The sequence below is a fragment of the Nerophis ophidion genome, linkage group LG20 (assembly GCF_033978795.1).
Source record: "Nerophis ophidion isolate RoL-2023_Sa linkage group LG20, RoL_Noph_v1.0, whole genome shotgun sequence".
NCBI classification, from domain to species: domain Eukaryota; kingdom Metazoa; phylum Chordata; class Actinopteri; order Syngnathiformes; family Syngnathidae; genus Nerophis; species Nerophis ophidion.
Window position 1 is genome coordinate 24,843,008 of NC_084630.1, and position 19,367 is coordinate 24,862,374.

General features: G+C 42.4%; 2 protein-coding genes across 7 annotated transcripts in view; one reads left to right on the plus strand and one right to left on the minus strand.

Annotated features, from left to right (window-relative positions):
- Positions 1 to 3,824: 3,824 nt before the first annotated feature.
- On the plus strand, positions 3,825 to 17,968 carry LOC133538920 (guanine nucleotide-binding protein G(I)/G(S)/G(O) subunit gamma-13-like). The gene is made up of 3 exons (XM_061880838.1): positions 3,825 to 3,981; positions 7,041 to 7,168; positions 17,516 to 17,968. Exons 2-3 carry the CDS (start codon positions 7,071 to 7,073, stop codon positions 17,619 to 17,621), a joined length of 204 nt encoding a protein of 67 aa, XP_061736822.1. The 5' UTR covers positions 3,825 to 3,981; positions 7,041 to 7,070; the 3' UTR covers positions 17,622 to 17,968.
- chtf18 (CTF18, chromosome transmission fidelity factor 18 homolog (S. cerevisiae)) overlaps positions 17,910 to 19,367 on the minus strand; it is a 61,227-nt gene continuing 59,769 nt past the window's right edge. For 3 of the 6 annotated variants that reach the window (XM_061880828.1, XM_061880827.1, XM_061880823.1), the window contains exon 22: positions 17,910 to 18,253. In XM_061880828.1, the coding sequence (XP_061736812.1) occupies positions 18,132 to 18,253 (122 nt within the window). In that variant the 3' untranslated portion in view covers positions 17,910 to 18,131. The remainder of the gene's footprint in view (positions 18,254 to 19,367) is intronic. The other 3 variants (XM_061880826.1, XM_061880824.1, XM_061880825.1) reach the window with 3 other exon arrangements.

A 19,367-nucleotide genomic window follows, 5' to 3' on the forward strand; every position in this document is an offset into this window, starting at 1 on the left:
CATGTCTGTATTAATTATTTATTCCCTTTTAAACATTTAAAAGTGTCACTTTTAAATGTAATATGGATCCACTTTTTGGGTCTTTGTGCTATTAATTAAATATTACAAGATAGTGTTATGTATTAAATTGTTAGTGTCCTAATTATAATGTAATTGTTAAAAAAGAATATTAATGCATTTTAAATGTATTTTCTGTCTTTTAAAATGGTCTCATGCTGTAGGTTTTTAGGTGAGGGATCCCTGCGACCTTAAAAAAGGGACAAGCGGTAGGTAATGGATGGAAAAATTCAAGTAGTGAGGTCACTGTGAAAGCATGGAAACATGGCACTGATTTATGAACCTTTACAATGACCACAAAAGTAGATTACAGTCCATTTTTCCCACTTGGAGTAAATTCAATCCCGGGTTCGGGATCTTTCTGTGTGGAGCTTGCATGTTCTCCCCGTGAATGTGTGGGTTCCCTCCTGGTACTCCAGCTTCCTTCTACCTCCAAAACATGCAACTGGGGATAGGCCCCTCCCACCTCCAAAGACATGCACCTGGGGATAGGCCCCTCCCACCTCCAAAGACATGCACCTGGGGATAGGCCCCTCCCACCTCCAAAGACATGCACTTTGGGATAGGCCCCTCGCACTTCCAAAGACATGCACTGGGGGATAGGCCCCTCCCACCTCCAAAGAGATGCACCTGGGGATAGGCCCCTCCCACCTCCAAAGACATGCACTTTGGGATAGGCCCCTCCCACTTCCAATAACATGCACCTGGGGATAGGCCCCTCCCACCTCCGAAGACATGCACCTGGGGATAGGCCCCTCCCACCTCCAAAGACATGCACTTTGGGATAGGCCCCTCGCACTTCCAAAGACATGCACTTTGGGATAGGCCCCTCGCACTTCCAAAGACATGCACTGGGGGATAGGCCCCTCCCACCTCCAAAAAAATGCACCTTGGGATAGGCCCCTCCCACCTCCAAAGACATGCACTTTGGGATAGGCCCCTCCCACTTCCAATAACATGCACCTGGGGATAGGCTCCTCCCACCTCCGAAGACATGCACCTGGGGATAGGCCCCTCCCACCCCCAAAGACATGGACCTGGGGATAGGCCCCTCCTAACTCCAAAGAGATGCACCTGGGGATAGGCCCCTCCCACCCCCAAAGACATGCACCTGGGGATAGGCCCCTACCACCTCCAAAGAGATGCACCTGGGGATAGACCCCTCCCACCTCCAAAGACATGCACTTTGGGATAGGCCCCTCCCACTTCCAATAAAATGCACCTGGGGATAGGCCCCTCCCACCTCCAAAGACATGCACCTGGGGATAGGCCCCTCCCACCTCCAAAGACATGCACTTTGGGATAGGCCCCTCGCACTTCCAAAGACATGCACTTGGGGATAGGCCCCTCCTACCTCCAAAGAGATGCACCTGGGGATAGGCCCCTCCCACTTCCAAAGACATGCACTTTGGGATAGGCCCCTCCCACTTTCAATAACATGCACCTGGGGATAGGCCCCTCCCACCTCCGAAGACATGCACCTGGGGATAGGCCCCTCCCACCCCCAAAGACATGCACCTGGGGATAGGCCCCTCCCACCTCCAAAGACATGCACCTGGGGATAGGCCCCTCCCACTTCCAATAACATGCACCTGGGGATAGGCCCCTCCCACCTCCAAAGACATGCACCTGGGGATAGGCCCCTCCCACCCCCAAAGACATGCACCTGGGGATAAGCCCCTCCCACCTCCAAAGACATGCACCTGGGGATAGGCCCCTCCCACCCCCAAAGACATGCACCTGGGGATAGGTTGATTGGCAACACTAAATGGTCCCCAGTGTGTGAATGTTGTCTTGTCTATCTGTGTTGACCCTCTGATGAGTCTGCAACTTGTCCAGGGTGTACACCGCCTTCCACCCGATTGTAGCTGAGATAGGCTCAAGCGACCCCAAAAGGGACTAGCGGTAAGAAACGGGTGGATGGATGAATGATTCTGCTCCACATTGTATAAGTGATCATAAAAGTAAGCCAGTCTTTTCAACAGCTCTTTGATAAATAGAAGCTAAGACGAACATACTTAATTATTTGTTTTAGAGTTTATATTTGCAATATTCTGTTGCAATGTCCTGTAATGCAGTGTTTTTCAACCTTTTTTGAGCCAAGCTGCATTTTTTTAATTGAAAAAATCCGGAGGCAGAAATCGTTATGAAATTAAACTCGGTAGACAGCAAAAGGTTGTTGTCGCAATTGTTGGATATGACTTTAAAGCCTAAGCAAGCATGCATAACTATAGCTCTTGTCTCAAAGTAGGTGTACTGTCACCACTTGTCACATCACACCCTGACTTATTTGCACTTTTTGGCTGTTTTCCTGTGTGTAGTCTTTTACTTCTTGTCTTGTGCGCCTATTTTGGTGACTCTTCCTGTTAAGTTGGTATTTTCCTGTAGCAGTTTCATGCAATATTCCCCGCATCTACTTTGTTTCAGCAATCAAGAATATTTCAGTTGTGTTTATCCTTCTTTGTGGGGACATTGTTGCTTGTCATGTGGTGTTAGGATGCACATTGTGGACGCCGTCTTTGCTCCACAGTAAGTCTTTGCTGTTGTCCAGCATGTTTACTTTGTAGCCAGTTCAGTTTTATTTTCATTCTGCATAGCCCATACTTGCCAACCTTGGGACCTCCAAATTAGGGAGATGGGGTGTGAGGGTTTGGTGGTAGCGGGGGTGTATATTGTAGTGTCCAGGAAGAGTGCTGCAAGGGGTTCTGGGTATTTGTTCTGTTGTGTTTTGGTGCGGATGGTATCCTGAAATGTGTTTTTCATTCTTGTTTGGTGTGGGTTCACAGTGTGGCACATATTTGTAACCGTGTTAAAATTGTTTATATGGCCACCCTCAGCGTGACCTGTATGGCTTTTGACTAAGTATGCTTTGCATTCACTTGTATGTGTGTGTAAAATTTGCATACATTATGTGACTGGTCTGTGTGGAGGAAAAGTGGACATGATGACAGGTTGTAGAGGAGATTAAAGGCAGGCCCTTTAAGGCATGCCCCCAATATTGTTGTCTGGGTGGAGATTGGGAAAATGGTTGCCCCGGGAGATTTTCGGGAGGGAAACTAAAATTCAGGAGTCTCCCAGGGAAATTGGGAGGGTTGGCAAGTATGGCGTAGCTTCAATGCCTTTTCTTAGGGGCATTCACCTTTTTGTTTATTTTTGGTGTAAGTATTAAGACACCTTTTTACCTGCACACTACTGATATGGAAGAGTATTACACGGTGACTCCGCCCAGCTCTAGACAGCACCGACACTCAACAACACATCATTTACGGATTATAATTACTGACAAAATATTTTTAACCCGATTAGGTGAAATTACATAATTTCCCACAGCACTCTAGTGTACCGCGGCACAGTGGTTGAGAAACACTGCTGTAACGTATCATGGGCATATTTTGAATGAAATCTGCAAGTAAGGATGAGAGGGGCACTTTGAGCACAATGTTGTGACATTTAAATGGAAATAGTTTCCTTGCAGAGGCCATATTATCACTTGTATAATATCAATGGAAGAACCATGTGCAGCTGGGATAGGCTCCAGCACCCCCCATGACCCCAATAAAGGGACAAGCGGTAGTAAATGGATGGATGGAGTGTTATCAATTTCATTTAGATTCCAAAATAGAATGAAAGATATCAATCCGAAGTGAGCGCCTTCACCTTGAGAAGCGCGCACAGGTGTGCTCAATGTTGGCTTTTTGGGACACAAATGCAAATGTCCTCATTTGCCTGCGCGCGCATGCAGGTGCGCGCTGGATTTGACAATCAAAGCAGGGCGGCGGGGCGGTGCTGCGCGTCCCCGCCCTGCTCGTGCCAGCACATCCAGGCGCGTGCACCGAGCAGAGGAGCGTGTGCCCGCCGCTGACTGCATCCCTCTTCCTCCTCTTCCTCGTTCGACGCCCGACCCGACCACCCTCATACTTGCCGGTAAGTCCCGGCCTTTGATGTTGACTGTCTGCTGCCGCGGCCAGCTAGCGAGACTACTGACATATAGATGGTTGTAAGTGGTGTGACTAGTAGGTGGGGAAGATGGCGGACATGATGAAGAAGAGAGGTGACCTATTTACACAGCATCCATCTGGCGGGTGATGTTGGTGATGGTGATGGTGATGGAGGCTCCGTCATTCACGGGGCTCTTGTCGGTTGTTGTCTAGGTCTTGGTCGGCCTCTTCCAGCCTGAGAAGGGTGGGGCCGCCCGCCTGGCAGGGTGTGGTGGGGTGGTATGGTGTGTTGGTGTGTTGGTCTGTTAGATGTGGTGTGGTGTGTTGGTCTGTTAGGTGGACGTGTGTTGGTGTGGTGTATTGGTGTGTTGCTCTGTTAGATGTGGTGTAGTTTGGAGTTGTGGTGTGATGGTGTGTTGGTCTGTTAGATGTGGTGGAGTTGTGGTGTGATGGTGTGTTGGTCTGTTAGATGTGGTGTGTTGGTCTGTTAGGTGGACGTGTGTTGGTGTGGAGGTGTGTTGGTGTGGTGTATTGGTGTGTTGCTCTGTTAGATGTGGTGTAGTGTGGAGTTGTGGTGTGATGGTGTGTTGGTCTGTTAGATGTGGTGTGTTGTTGTGGTGTATTGGTGTGTTGGTCTGTTAGGTGGACGTGTGTTGGTGTGGTGTGGAGGTGTGTTGGTGTGGTGTATTGGTGTGTTGCTCTGTTAGATGTGGTGTAGTGTGGAGTTGTGGTGTGATGGTGTGTTGGTCTGTTAGATGTGGTGTGTTGTTGTGGTGTATTGGTGTGTTGGTCTGTTAGGTGGACGTGTGTTGGTGTGGTGTATTGGTGTGTTGCTCTGTTAGATGTGGTGTAGTGTGGAGTTGTGGTGTGATGGTGTGTTGGTCTGTTAGATGTGGTGTGTTGGTCTGTTAGATGTGGTGTAGTGTGTAGTTGTGGTGTGATGGTGTGTTGGTCTGTTAGATGTGGTGTGTTGGTCTGTTAGGTGGACGTGTGTTGGTGTGGTGCATTGGTGTGTTGCTCTGTTAGATGTGGTGTAGTGTGGAGTTGTGGTGTGATGGTGTGTTGGTCTGTTATATGTGGTGTAGTGTGGAGTTGTGGTGTGATGGTGTGTTGGTCTGTTAGATGTGGTGTGTTGGTGTAGTGTGGAGTTGTGTGGTGTGTTGGTGTAGTGTGGAGGTGTGGTGTGTTGGTCTGTTAGATGTGGTGTGTTGGTGTGGTGTGGTGTGTTGGTCTGTTAGGTGGACGTGTGTTGGTGTGGTGTGGAGGTGTGTTGGTGTGGTGTATTGGTGTGTTGGTCTGTTAGATGTGGCGTAGTGTGGAGTTGTGGTGTGATGGTGTGTTGGTCTGTTAGATGTGGTGTGTTGGTCTGTTAGATGTGGCATAGTGTGGAGTTGTGGTGTGATGGTGTGTTGGTCTGTTAGATGTGGTGTGTTGGTCTGTTAGATGTGGTGTAGTGTGGAGTTGTGGTGTGTTGGTGTAGTGTGGAGTTGTGGTGTGATGGTGTGTTGGTCTGTTAGATGTGGTGTGTTGGTGTGGTGTGGAGGTGTGTTGGTGTGGTGTATTGGTGTGTTGGTCTGTTAGATGTGGCGTAGTGTGGAGTTGTGGTGTGATGGTGTGTTGGTCTGTTAGATGTGGTGTGTTGGTCTGTTAGATGTGGTGTAGTGTGGAGTTGTGGTGTGTTGGTGTAGTGTGGAGTTGCAGTGTGATGGTGTGTTGGTCTGTTAGATGTGGTGTGTTGGTCTGTTAGATGTGGTGTAGTGTGGAGTTGTGGTGTGTTGGTGTAGTGTGGAGTTGTGGTGTGATGGTGTGTTGGTCTGTTAGATGTGGTGTGTTGGTGAGGTGTGGTGTGTTGGTCTGTTAGATGTGGTGTAGTGTGGTGTGGTGGTGGGTGTGTTGGTCTGTTAGATGGGGTGTGTTGGTCTGTTAGATGTGGTGTAGTGTGGAGTTGTGGTGTGTTGGTGTAGTGTGGAGTTATGGTGTGATGGTGTGTTGGTCTGTTAGATGTGGTGTGTTGGTGAGGTGTGGTGTGTTGGTCTGTTAGATGTGGTGCAGTGTGGTGTGGTGGTGGGTGTGTTGGTCTGTTAGATGTGGTGTGGTGTGTTGGTCTGTTAGATGTGGTGTGTTGGTGTAGTGTGGAGTTGTGGTGTGTTGGTGGGGGTTTTATCCATTTTTTTACCTCTTGGGGTAGCTGGAGCCTATCCCAGCTGGACTCTCCAATGTGTATTAAAGCTGCATTCTACACAGTGGCCACAGGGGGGTACTGCCACTTGTGCTCTATATATACACAAATAAAAATGTCTTAATTGCAAACATTCTGGGGGAAAAAAATATAGCTTCGGTTAAAGATTGAAAAACATATTTCAATAAAAAATATTTTTGTTCAGTTATTTTTTAGAAAATAAAAATAAGCAGCATTTACATATTTTTAGTTAGATCTCACTAAACCAGGGGTGCACATTTATGACATTTTTAAAACATGTTTAATTCCTCTTAAGGCCCAAGCTGTTTGTTTACATGCTTCTTTTATTTCTCTTTGCTATTTGGGCTCATTGCACCCAAATTAGACTACAAACTAAGAATCGTCTTCTGATATGATGTACTTAGTCCATAAGTACACATGTGTACTTCATGTTTAGTGACATGCTAATTCTTATTTTTGCCCAAATTGCATTGTATGTTATACTCTTCTGACACCACCAGATGGCACTATAAGTGTCCACATAAGTGGCCATAAGACCCCAATTCAGTAGTGTACACCATTTTGGAAATAAGAGCTAAAAGGTGCTGTCCACGCATGTGGCCACTAAGTGTTTAGAACTTTTAAAGACATTGTAAAGGTAGTATTAATTAAAGAATATATATGGAATAAAAGAACAAAGTGGTGTAACGTGAGGAGGAAAAGTAGACACAGGCAGGTTTCTTTTTCCTGCCACAACTTTTTTTAGTATTAGTTTTTTAAAGGTAAAAAACATCAAAATTGCCCCCAAACTGAGAGTAGCATCCTACTGGAGGAGTGATGTGAGTGATGATGATGTGTACATGCAGGAACATCATCCAGCCTGAGCCGTACACACCATGGATGACTTGGACGTTCCTCAGATGCGGAGGGAGGTGGAGTCTCTTCAGTACCAGCTGGCCATCAGCAGAGAGAAATCCTCCATCACTGTCACTGAGTGAGTGTGCACACACACACACACACATTCTTGTATTTCTTGTATTCCTTCTTGAGACCTGAGAAAAATACCTCCCTCTTTAGGACCACACCTTCTAGATATATAAAGAAGTGTATTTACAACATGAATAATATCTTCATACCATGCAAATATATAAAAGTTTGTTGTGAAAAATGAGTTGGAATTTCACAAGAAAAAAGTCACAATCTTGGCAGTATTATAATAAAAGGTATCATTTTACTCAACAGAAGTCAAAATTTTACAAGAAAATGGAACATTTGTGCAATATTATGATAAAAGTTGGAATTTTACTCAATAACAGTTGCAATTTTACAAGAAAAGCTTAACATTTTGGAAATGTTATGAAAAGAGTCGTCATTTTACTCGACAAGTCACAATTTTATATGAAAAGTTACACATTTTTGTCAATATCATGATAATAATCTAAATTTTACTTGGTAAAATGATGTCATCATTTTACTCCAGAAAAAGTCACTATTTTACAAGGACAACAAAAATATTGGCAAGATTGTGATAAAAGTCAGAATTTTATATGACAAATGTCACCGTTAAGCATTGAAAAAATAAAAATAAAGACTGCAGAGTAGCTTGGAGGAGGAGGTTTTATGACGCACTAAATTCCTAATAAGCACTCGCGGAGATACTTCCAGTTTCAAAATGTTAATTTATTTTCACAAACAAAAAATATATTCACCGTGGTGGCTCTGTATTCATAGCTACTGAAGTAGCAAAGCTGCTGCTTCTGCTTCTGATTGGTTTTGATCCAGTTGTGCTTCTTGGGAGAGGCCTTTTCGTTGTTTGGTCTTGAATGTCTCCAAACAACGGATCCAAAAGCATCTTGGCATGGTTTTCCACAAAATCCACAAAGTTGTTGAATCTGATCCTCCTTGAGTCTCAAAAGCTGTGCTGCGCCACTTTTCTCTGAGTTTGTAGGGTAGTTTGGATGTAATCAGCCTTAGGTTCGATGGGGTATCAAGTTCCTCCAAATACTGTAAATCTTGCATTACATTACAGCAGGGGTCGGGAACCTTTTTGGCTGAGAGAGCCAAAAAGCCAAACATTTTAAAATGTATTTTTGTAAGAGCCATATAATATTTTTTTTAACACTGAACACAACTAAACACGTGCATTTTTAAGTAAGACCAACCATTCTAGAGTATAATAGGTCTCTTATTCTTTGTAATAACATTGTTATTCCGAAGCTAATTGTGGAGGGGGCGTGGCCTGTGGGCCTGCAGTGAACTGGGGTGTGCCAGGACCGGCCTCTAAATCAGCGACAGGTGCGTAGACGGCCCACCTGGGCCTTCTTATTTAATCACCTGTCACTCTGTTATAAGCAGCAGCCAGGAGGAGAGACGGGGTTGGGGCTGGAGCCAGAGCGTGAGCGAAAACGAAAGAGAAAAATACAATTGCTGGAAAGCAACTGAGGGACTTATTGAAAAAAACAACAATATTGTAACCCTAAAACAGGCTCTCATGTCGGTGCTTGGTGGTCTGAAGAACCCCCAGAAGGGCAAGCCCCACACTAACCAATAATAAATAAATAACTTCTTACCATTAACGCAACTTCTTGAACAGGTGCGGTAGAAACGGATGGATGGCTTAAAAATGCATGAGAATGTTTTATATTTTGAACATTATTTTTAACACTGTGATTACAAGTGGAATTATTCATTATTTATCGTGTTAAGCAATGTCAGCTCAGAGTTATCCGAGAGCCAGATGCAGTCATCAAAAGAGCCACATCTGGCTCTAGAGCCATAGGTTCCCTACCCCTGCATTACAGCATCCTCTTAAATACAATGCATATGCATGCAGCATTTTCTCATCCTCAGCTTTAATCGCTGTCCAATTCAAGGCCTTTTGCAAATAAGCTCCCGAAATGTTCATCTCATCTCCAAAGTGTTCTTTCAAGAGGTGCCTTGCTTCATTATAGCCCCTACTGCAGGGGTAGGGAACCTATGGCTCTAGAGCCGGATGTGGCTCTTTTGATGACTACATCTGGCTCTCAGATAAATCTTAGCTGACATTGCTTAACACGATAATTATCACAGTGCTAAAAATAACGTGCAAAATATAAAACATTCTCATGCATTTAAATCCATCCATCCGTTTTCTACCGCACCTGTTCAAGAAGTCGCAATAATGTTAAGAAGTATTTTATGTCACGATGGGGGGGTCGCAGCTTGCTGCAGGGTCGTTCCCCCAGGAAGGCAGACGGACTACTCGGGAAATGGCAATTAGGTAAAAACATGATTTAATTTTAACTAAAAAAAGATACAAACAAAAATCGCTCACAGTGGAGGCACAACTTGGGCTAAGGAACAAAGCTAACGCATGAACAGACTATGAACATAAATCAAACAAAACTTACCTGGCATGGCATGAAGCACGAAACTATGGCAAGGCATGAAACAAGTCAGCACAGAGCAGAAAAAGATCACATTGATGCCAGGGCGACTGACTGGCAAAGACAAGCTTAAATACTGCCTCTGATTAGTGCTCGGGAAGCAGGTGAGCGGGCATTTTGTCCACCAGACAGGTGGACAAAATGAGTCACCAACGAAACCAGACAAGGGAGTGGAAAAAAACAGGAACTTAAAGAGTCCAAAGGACATACAGCACATGGCCAAACAAAAACATGATCAACAGACATGACATTTTATCTATTATTGGTTAGCTTCAGAATAAGAATGTTATTAAAAAGAATAAAATACTTATTATACTCTAAAAATGTTGATCTTACTTAAACATCCACACATTTAGTTGTATTCAGTGTTAAAAAATATGATATGGCTCTCACGGAAATACATTTTGAAATATTTGGCTTTCATGGCTCTCTCAGCCAAAAAGGTTCCCGACCCCTGGACTACTGGCTTCCATGTGCAAACAGCTGCCAACCAAGTCTCTTGGCAAACCAGATGTGAATTGTTCAAGGTAGTAGAGTCGGTCTTGATTATTATCAGTCTTGTCTTCAATCAAGTGTTCAAATGCATGGATAAGAGACTGATATGCCAGTGGGTTACCATCAAACACAGACATCTCTCTTGCTGGTAGTAGACAGTTTTTGCTGTGAGACAATGAGTTTTGCGATGTCACTTTGTCTTTGAATGACCATTTCCAAGTTATCATGAGCAGCTTTAATAACCACATTATCTTGTGCATGGTGATTTATTATTTGAGTCTGATTTACACTCTGGATCTTGTGTTCTTCAGTTGTGTTTTTGTTTTGAGGTTTATTTAGATCTTCTGATGTGTTGGTGTTCCTTCTAGGTAGAGGTCGGTGGAGACTTAAAATGGTTTGGTGAAGTGGGGTTTTGGGTAGGCCTTTGTCTGTCTGTCATATTGAAGGAGTGAGGAGTGATATTTTTTGTTTGGGAAAATAAATTAACATTTTGCAACTGAAAGTATCTCCGCGAGTGCTTATTAGGAATTCAGTGTGTCATAAAACCTCCTCCTCCAAGCTACTCTGCAATCTTTATTTTTATTTTTCCGAAACCTTTTTGGAATGACAGAGTAGCCGTAACAAAGTAAACAAACAATATCAATCCTCACTCCTTCAATACGACAGACAGACCAAGGCCGCGCCAGCTGTGCTGTCTTCCTAATTATAGGACAGGGGTAGGGAACCTATGGCTCTAGAGCCAGATGTGACTCTTTTGAAGACTGCATCTGGCTCTCAGATAAATCTGAGCTGACTTTGCTTAACACAATAAGTAATGACTAATTCCACTTGTAATCACAGTGTTAAAAATAATGTTCTAAATATAAAACATTCTCCTGCATTTTTAATCCATTCATCTGTTTTCTACCGCACCTGTTCAAGAAGTTGAGTTAATGGTAAGAAGTTATTTATTTATTATTGGTTAGTGTGGGGCTTGCCCTTCTGGGGGTTCTTCAGACCACCAAGCACTGACCTAAAAGCCTGTTTCAGGGTTACAATATTGTTGTTTTTTTCAATAAGTCTCCCAGTTGCTTTCCAGCAATAGTTTTTCCAGCCCCAACCCAGTCTCTCCTCCTGGCTGCTGCTTATAACAGAGCGACAGGTGATTAGATAACAGGGCCCAGGTGGGCCATCTACGCACCTGTCGCTGCAGGCCCGCAGGCCACGCCCCCTCCACAGTTAGCTTCAGAATAACAATGTTATTACAAAGAATAAGAGACCTATTATACTCTAGAAATGTTAAGCGGTAGAAAATGGATGGATGGATGTTGGTCTTACTTAAAAAAGCATGTGTTTAGTTGTGTTCAGTGTTAAAAAAAATATGATATGGCTCTTACGGAAATATATTTTAAAATATTTGGCTTTTTGGCTCTCTCAGCCAAAAAGGTTCCCGACCCCTGTTATAGGAGGAGGACGTTGCCCACCAGGAGGAGCGTGAGCAGCTGAAAACAATCAGTCAATATAATTTATCTGAAACATCCAATAATCCATCAATATCATCATTGGCATGATTCGATTCCATTGTCAAAACAATTATTAAATAAATAATATAAATAGGTTCCAACAGGCGCACCTTCAATGAATGGCCTATTTTAAAACTTTGTTCATATACAAGGCGCACAGAATAGATGCTACAGTGGAGGCTGGGGTTATGTTATGCATCCTTTAGATGGCGCTGCGCTAAAGGGAATGTCAACAAAACAGTCAGGTCAGTCAAACTTTATTAATAGATTACAAACCAGCGTTCTGACAACTCTGTTCACTCCCAAAATGAATAAACAGCTGTTTTATTATTTTCCCCGATTCAATAAACATGTAAAAAACAGTCTGATACTGTTACAGTAAATCAAAGGTTAGTGCAATCACAATATAGTAACACTGGAAATAGTACAAAGCAATAATATATCAATAAGTCAACGTTGCTCAAAGGATAATGTCACACAACACAACACACAAAATAAACATGTAAAGCTCACTTTATTAAGTTATTCCTCATCCACCAATCCCTCAAATTCTTCTTATTCAGTGTTCCAATCAAACAGTTGGGCGAATACTGCATCCAACATGTCCGGCTCCGTCTCATCCAAGTGGTCATTAAAGGAGTCAGTGTCGCTGCTGATCTATTCCCGTCTTCTACTGTGTGACTGATCGCCTTGACTTTAAACTCTGCGTCGTAAGCGTGTTTCTTAATAGAAGCCATTTTGGTCTCTTTACATAAACACACAGAAACTGCACGCCTCCTGCAGTCACACACAGTGGGGCAACAAAGTATTTAGTCAGCCAGCGATTGTGCAAGTTCTCCCACTTAAAATGATGACAGAGGTCTGTAATTTTCATCATAGGTACACTTCAACTGTGAGAGACAGAATGTGGAAAAAAATCCAGGAATTCACATTGTAGGAATTTCAAAGAATTTATTTGTAAATGATGGTGGAAAATAAGTATTTGGTCAACCATTCACTGATGGAAGGAAGTTTTGGCCCAAAATCTCACGATACATGGCCCCATTCATTCTTTCCTTAACACGGATCAATCGTCCTGTCCCCTTGGCAGAAAAACAGCCACAAAGCATGATGTTTCCACCCCCATGCTTCACAGTAGGTGTGGTGTTCTTGGGATGCAACTCAGTATTCTTCCTCCTCCAAACACGACGAGTTGAGTTTATACCAAAATGGATACATGGATGATACAGCAGAGGATTGGGAGAATGTCATGTGGTCAGATGAAACCAAAATATAACTTTTTGGTATAAACTCAACTCGTCGTGTTTGGAGGAAGAAGAATACTGAGTTGCATCCCAAGAACACCATACCTACTGTGAAGCATGGGGGTGGAAACATCATGCTTTGGGGCTGTTTTTCTGCTAAGGGGACATGACGATTGATCCGTGTTAAGAAAAGAATGAATGGGGCCATGTATCGTGAGATTTTGAGCCAAAACCTCCTTCCATCTGTGAGAGCTTTGAATGCTTGACCAAATACTTATTTTCCACCATAATTTACAAAGAAATTCTTTAAAATTCCTACAATGTGAATTCCTGGATTTTTTTCCCACATTCTGTCTCTCACAGTTGAAGTGTACCTATGATGAAAATTACAGACCTCTGTCATCCTTTGAAGTGGGAGAACTTGCACAATCGCTGGCTGGCTAAATACTTTTTTGCCCCACTGTATCAGCATGCACAGCGCACTTCTTCTACGAGGGAAAATAAAGTTGGCGGCTATAAAAGAAGAAGAAGAAGAAGCATAGAAGAAGCGCACTTCTTCGGGGGAAAATGAATTTGGCGGCTGCTTACCGTAATTGCGAGTCCTCCATCCATCCATTTATTTGTACAGCTTATTTTGGCTCAATATTGGTCCTTATGTAATGCGCCCTGTCAGCCTATGAGAAAATTTGAGGTTTTTGGGTGCGCTTTATAGTGCGGAAAATATGGTGTGTGTATATATAATTATACATATTATTTATATATATATATATGATATATATTTATATATACATTTTTATATATATATATATATCATTTATATAATGATATATATATATATATATATATATTAGGGCTGGGCAACGATTAAAAATTTGAATCAAAATTAATCGCACTATTTCTCTTATTAATCGCGATTAACTGCATTGTATACGCAAAGCCCAATAATGAATTCAAAAGTAGTGTGTAGTGCACCTTTTATTGGAATATTCTCCCACATGAACAAAAGTGCCAAAACATTTGTTGTGCAAACACAATTTAAATCAGTCCTTGTTAAACAGTAGCAGTTAAATAGCATATTTTATGAAAATCAACTCAAAAAATGCAAATACAAACATTTTAGCTTATTGCCACTGCCAGGGTATTTAAGTTATCCTGTTTGTTATGGAAAATAAATATAATCTACATACAAATCTCTGAACCACAATCATAACATCTGAACAGGCAATTTCTGAGGTAACAGCAGAAACATTTTTTTTATCAGGGATCTTATGTTTAAAAAAACTTTATTATAGGTAGTGGGCTGTTTTAGGGAATTTTTGATCAAATTATCCGTAATAGCAATATTAATAATGTTGTGTTTATTCTGCGTAGTGCACTTAAAATAATTATGACCATATCTAGGAATTGATATGATGGGAATTTTCCGATTGTTTGTTTGGTGCTTTGATAAACTGAACACATATACATGGTACTATATTGTGATGTTATGAGGCAGGGAATAAAAGAACTACCCTACCCAGCATGCAACAGGAGTGACGAGCATGCGCGGTAGCCCGGTATAGGTTGTGTCGCCATGACGGCATCTTGTATGTTGTGATATGCACGCTCTGAAAGCAAGCGTTAAAAACTCAGCCAACACGCCTCGTCTGCATTATTGATAAATAGACAAACAACACATATACTCCGCTGCTTCACAGGCCGCTGGATGTATCTGGCAAAGTATTCCCATGCTAGCTAGCTGGTCTAGCAAGCACGCGTCATTCAGTCCAAAACGGCCCGATCTATCCACATCCAGAATTGTCTGGCGGTCGTAAGTGATCCCGGAGTGACCACGCTGTAAGCCAGCCATGAAATTTGCAGAATTGTCCGGTATTTTTGCCAAATGTTCCATCTTTACCAAGAGCCCCTCGACGCCGAAGCCAGTCCAGGCGACGCCATCTTGTTAAGAAAAGGCGTTATCAAAATAAAAGCATGTAAACATACGCAAATGTGCGATAAAATAATTGTCGGCGTTAATAGGTTGATGAGTTAACTCGTAATTAACGCATTAATTTGCCCACCCCTAATATATATATATATATGTATTTATTTATTTATATATACATTTTTTCTTTATATATATTATATCAATCAATCAATCAATGTTTATTTATATAGCCCCAAATCACAAATGTCTCAAAGGACTGCACAAATCATTACGACTACAACATCCTCGGAAGAACCCACAAAAGGGCAAGGAAAACTCACACCCAGTGGGCAGGGAGAATTCACATTCAGTGGGACGCCAGTGACAATGCTGACTATGAGAAACCTTGGAGAGGACCTCAGATGTGGGCAACCCACCCCCTCTAGGGGACCGAAAGCAATGGATGTCGAGCGGGTCTAACATGATACTGTGAAAGTTCAATCCATAGTGGCTCCAAGACAGCAGTGAGAGTCCCGTCCACAGGAAACCATCTCAAGCGGATCAGCAGCGTAGAGATGTCCCCAACCGATACAGGCGAGCGGTCCATCCTGGGTCTCGACTCTGGACAGTCAGTACTTCATCCATGGTCATCGGACCGGACCCCCTACACAAGGGAGGGGGGGACATACAGTAGGAGAAAGAAAAGAAGCGGCAGATCAACTGGTCTAAAAAGGAGGTCTATTTAAAGGCTAGAGTATACAGATGAGTTTTAAGATGAGACTTAAATGCTTCTACTGAAGTAGCATCTCGAACTGTTACCGGGAGGGCATTCCAGAGTACTGGAGCCCGAACGGAAAACGCTCTATAGCCCGCAGACTTTTTTTGAGCTCTAGGAATCACTAATAAGCCGGAGTCTTTTGAACGCAGATTTCTTGCCGGGACATACGGTACAATACAATCGGCAAGATAGGCTGGAGCTAGACCGTGTAGTATTTTATACGTAAGTAGTAAAACCTTAAAGTCACATCTTAAGTGCACAGGAAGCCAGTGCAGGTGAGCCAGTACAGGCGTAATGTGATCAAACTTTCTTGTTCTTGTCAAAAGTCTAGCAGCCGCATTTTGTACCAACTGTAATCTTTTAATGCTAGACATGGGGAGACCCGAAAATAATACGTTACAGTAATCGAGACGAGACGTAACAAACGCATGGATAATGATCTCGGCGTCTTTAGTGGACAAAATGGAGCGAATTTTAGCGATATTACGGAGATGAAAGAAGGCCGTTTTAGTAACGCTTTTAATGTGTGACTCAAAGGAGAGAGTTGGGTCGAAGATAATACCCAGATTTTTTACAGAGTCACCTTGTTTTATTATTTGGTTGTCAAATGTTAAAGTTGTATTATTAAATAGAGGTCGGTGTCTAGCAGGACCGATAATCAGCATTTCCGTTTTTTTGGCATTAAGTTGCAAAAAGTTAGCGGACATCCATTGTTTAATTTCATTAAGACACGCTTCCAACTGACTACAGTCCGGCGTGTTGGTCAGCTTTAGGGGCATGTAGAGTTGGGTGTCATCAGCATAACAGTGAAAGCTAATACCGTATTTGCGTATGACGTCACCTAGCGGCAGCATGTAGATGCTGAAGAGTACAGGGCCAAGGACCGAACCCTGGGGAACTCCACACGTTACCCTAACATAGTCCGAGGTCACACTGTTATAGGAGACGCACTGCATCCTATCAGTAAGATAAGAGTTAAACCATGACAGGGCTGAGTCTGACATACCAATTCGTATTTTTATACGCTCTAATAAAATATTATGATCGACGGTATCGAAAGCAGCGCTAAGATCGAGGAGCAGCAACATAGATGACGCATCAGAGTCCATCGTTAGCAATAGATCATTAGTCATTTTTGCGAGGGCTGTCTCAGTCGAGTGATTTGCCCTGAAACCGGATTGAAAGGTTTCACATAGATTGTTAAACGCTAAGTGCTCATTTAGCTGCTCTGCAACAATTTTTTCGAGGATTTTCAAAATAAATGCTTCTACTGAGGTAGCATCTCGATATATGTAAATACATATATGTATTTTATATATGTATTTTATATTTGTATAATATACATATATATATTATATATGCATTTTATATATATATGTAAATATATGTATATCATCAGGAGAAAATCTCCTGCTGATTGAGGGAACCCCTCATGAAACAGTTCTGTAGAGATGAAGTAGTCTTGTGATTTTTTTCCCAAACATACACATATATTGCGCTCTACCACGGTATTGAGCACTATTCTCTGGATAATCTAATTAAGGCATACTGTATGTGTGTGTGTGTATATATATATATATATATATAATATGGTTTCTAATCCTCATTATTTACTTCAACTTATTACAGTAAGACTCTATATACATATTTATTTGTAATTAGTTTTGGCCAAAGGGGGCAAATTTCAATTTCTTACACACACTTGTTATTTCGTATGTTGACAGTCAATTTTTGTGGGACCACCCTAATTTTTAACCAGCAGGGGTGCAAATGAGACATTGTCTATTAGATACAATGTTATTGTTATTGGGACCATCATTTATGTCATCACTTCTTCACACCTCCTCATATGGAAGATACTTTTTTTTCTTCATGTCTCAAGAAGGCTAGAAATACAAGAACACACACACACACACACACACACACACACACACACACACACACACACACTAGCTACATGAGAAGAAGTAAAAGTGTGTGTTTTTGTCCAGGTTGGTGAAGTGGATTGAAGGTTGTGTGTGTGAGGATCCTTTCCTCAACCCTGAGCTGATGAGAGCTAACCCTTGGGTGGAGAAAGGCAAGTGTGTGATCCTCTGATGGTCACACACTCTCACATACACTCACAAACACACACACACACCTTCATGTGTTCACACAGGCCACGCACGGATGCACCACTAACTTAAACACTGAGCACACACACACGCACACACACACACACACACACACACACTACTGCTGTTATTCTTTATTTATTTGGAGAACTTGATTGTGCTTGTTTTAAGACCGCTGTGTGTGTGTGTGTGTGTGTGTGTGTGTGTGTGTGTGTGTGCGTGCGTGCGTGCGTGTGTGTGTGTGTGTGTGTGTGTGTGTGACAGCACTGAGTAGCTTTTTAGATGTTTGTTTTTATTGGCTCTTTGCAAATAAAGACTGTTTGAAATTGACTTGCTGACTACAAAACAACCACACAGCTAAAGAACCAAGACCTTGGTCAGGGTGTGTGTGGGCACCTTACAAGACCTTGGTCGGGGTGTGTGGGTACCTCACAAGACCTTGGTCGGGGTGTGTGGGCACCTTACAAGACCTTGGTCGAGGTGTGTGAGCACCTCACAAAAGTTCCCGGATGTAAACACTCCTGCGCACGGCATTGGACATGCCCTCGTTGAAGCGGAACCACACGTCACTGTCTCCCACCGCCTTCCCCATCCGCAGCACGGCACACTTCTCGCCTGCGGACAGAGCGCTTTCTTTTTAGTCTGCCCGACATTTTTCAAATGGGGGAAAAAAAAGCATAAGATCCACGATGGTGTGGAATTGATTACCTGGAAAATATGTGAGGAGAAATAGTGTGTGAATGCTGAGAAGCAGACACCAAACTGAAACGCTACTTAGCCAGCTAGCATCAAGTAGTAAAATAATACGACTAAAATGTGCATGTCTGGGAAATGAGATAGAAAGTTGGCATGTCTTTTTTACCAAATGATGTGTCTGAGGCACATACAGGCAACATTGGCAAAAAATGTAGCATGCTAACAGTAACCAGGGTCAAATGACACAATATGTGACTGTGAGTTGTATACCTGTAAAATGTGCTCAAAAAGTTAGGATGCTAACTTTGGCGTGCTAACAGTAAACAGGATCAAATGACACAATATGTGGCTATGAGTTGTATATCTGTAACATTTGTTAAAAAAGTTAGCATGCTAACATTAACGTGCTAATATTAACCAGAGTCAAATGACACAATATGTGACTGAGTTGTATACCTGAAAATTTGCTAAAACAATTAGCATGCTAACTTTAGCGTGCTAACCGTAAACAGGATCAAATGACAATATGTGACTATGAGTTGTATATCTGTAACATTTGCTCAAAAAGTTAGCATGCTAACATTAACGTGCTAACAGTAACCAGGGTCAAATGACACAATATGTGACTGAGTTGTGTACCTGTAATATTTGCTCAAAAAGTTAGCATGCTAAAATAATTGTGCTAACAGTAACCACGGTGAAATGACACAATATGTGACTGAGTTGTGTACCTGTAACATTTGCTCAAAAAGTTAGCATGCTAACATTAGCATGGTAACATTAACCAGGGTCAAATGACACAATATGTGACTATGAGTTATATACCAGTAACATTTGCTCAAAAAGTTAGGATGCTAACTTTGGCGTGCTAACAGTAAACAGGATCAAATGACACAATATGTGGCTATGAGTTGTATATCTGTAACATTTGCTCAAAAAGTTAGCATGCTAACAGTAACCAGGGTCAAATGACAATATGTGACTGAGTTGTATACCTGAAAATTTGCTCGAAAAGTTAGCATGCTAACAGTAA

Excerpts from the sequence above, each read along its gene's own strand:
- LOC133538920 (XM_061880838.1), top strand. The coding sequence starts at position 7,071 with ATGGATGACTTGGACGTTCCTCAGATGCGGAGGGAGGTGGAGTCTCTT. Across the intron at positions 7,169-17,515 it reads TCCTCCATCACTGTCACTGA|GTTGGTGAAGTGGATTGAAG; the intron begins GTGAGTGTGCAC and ends GTTTTTGTCCAG.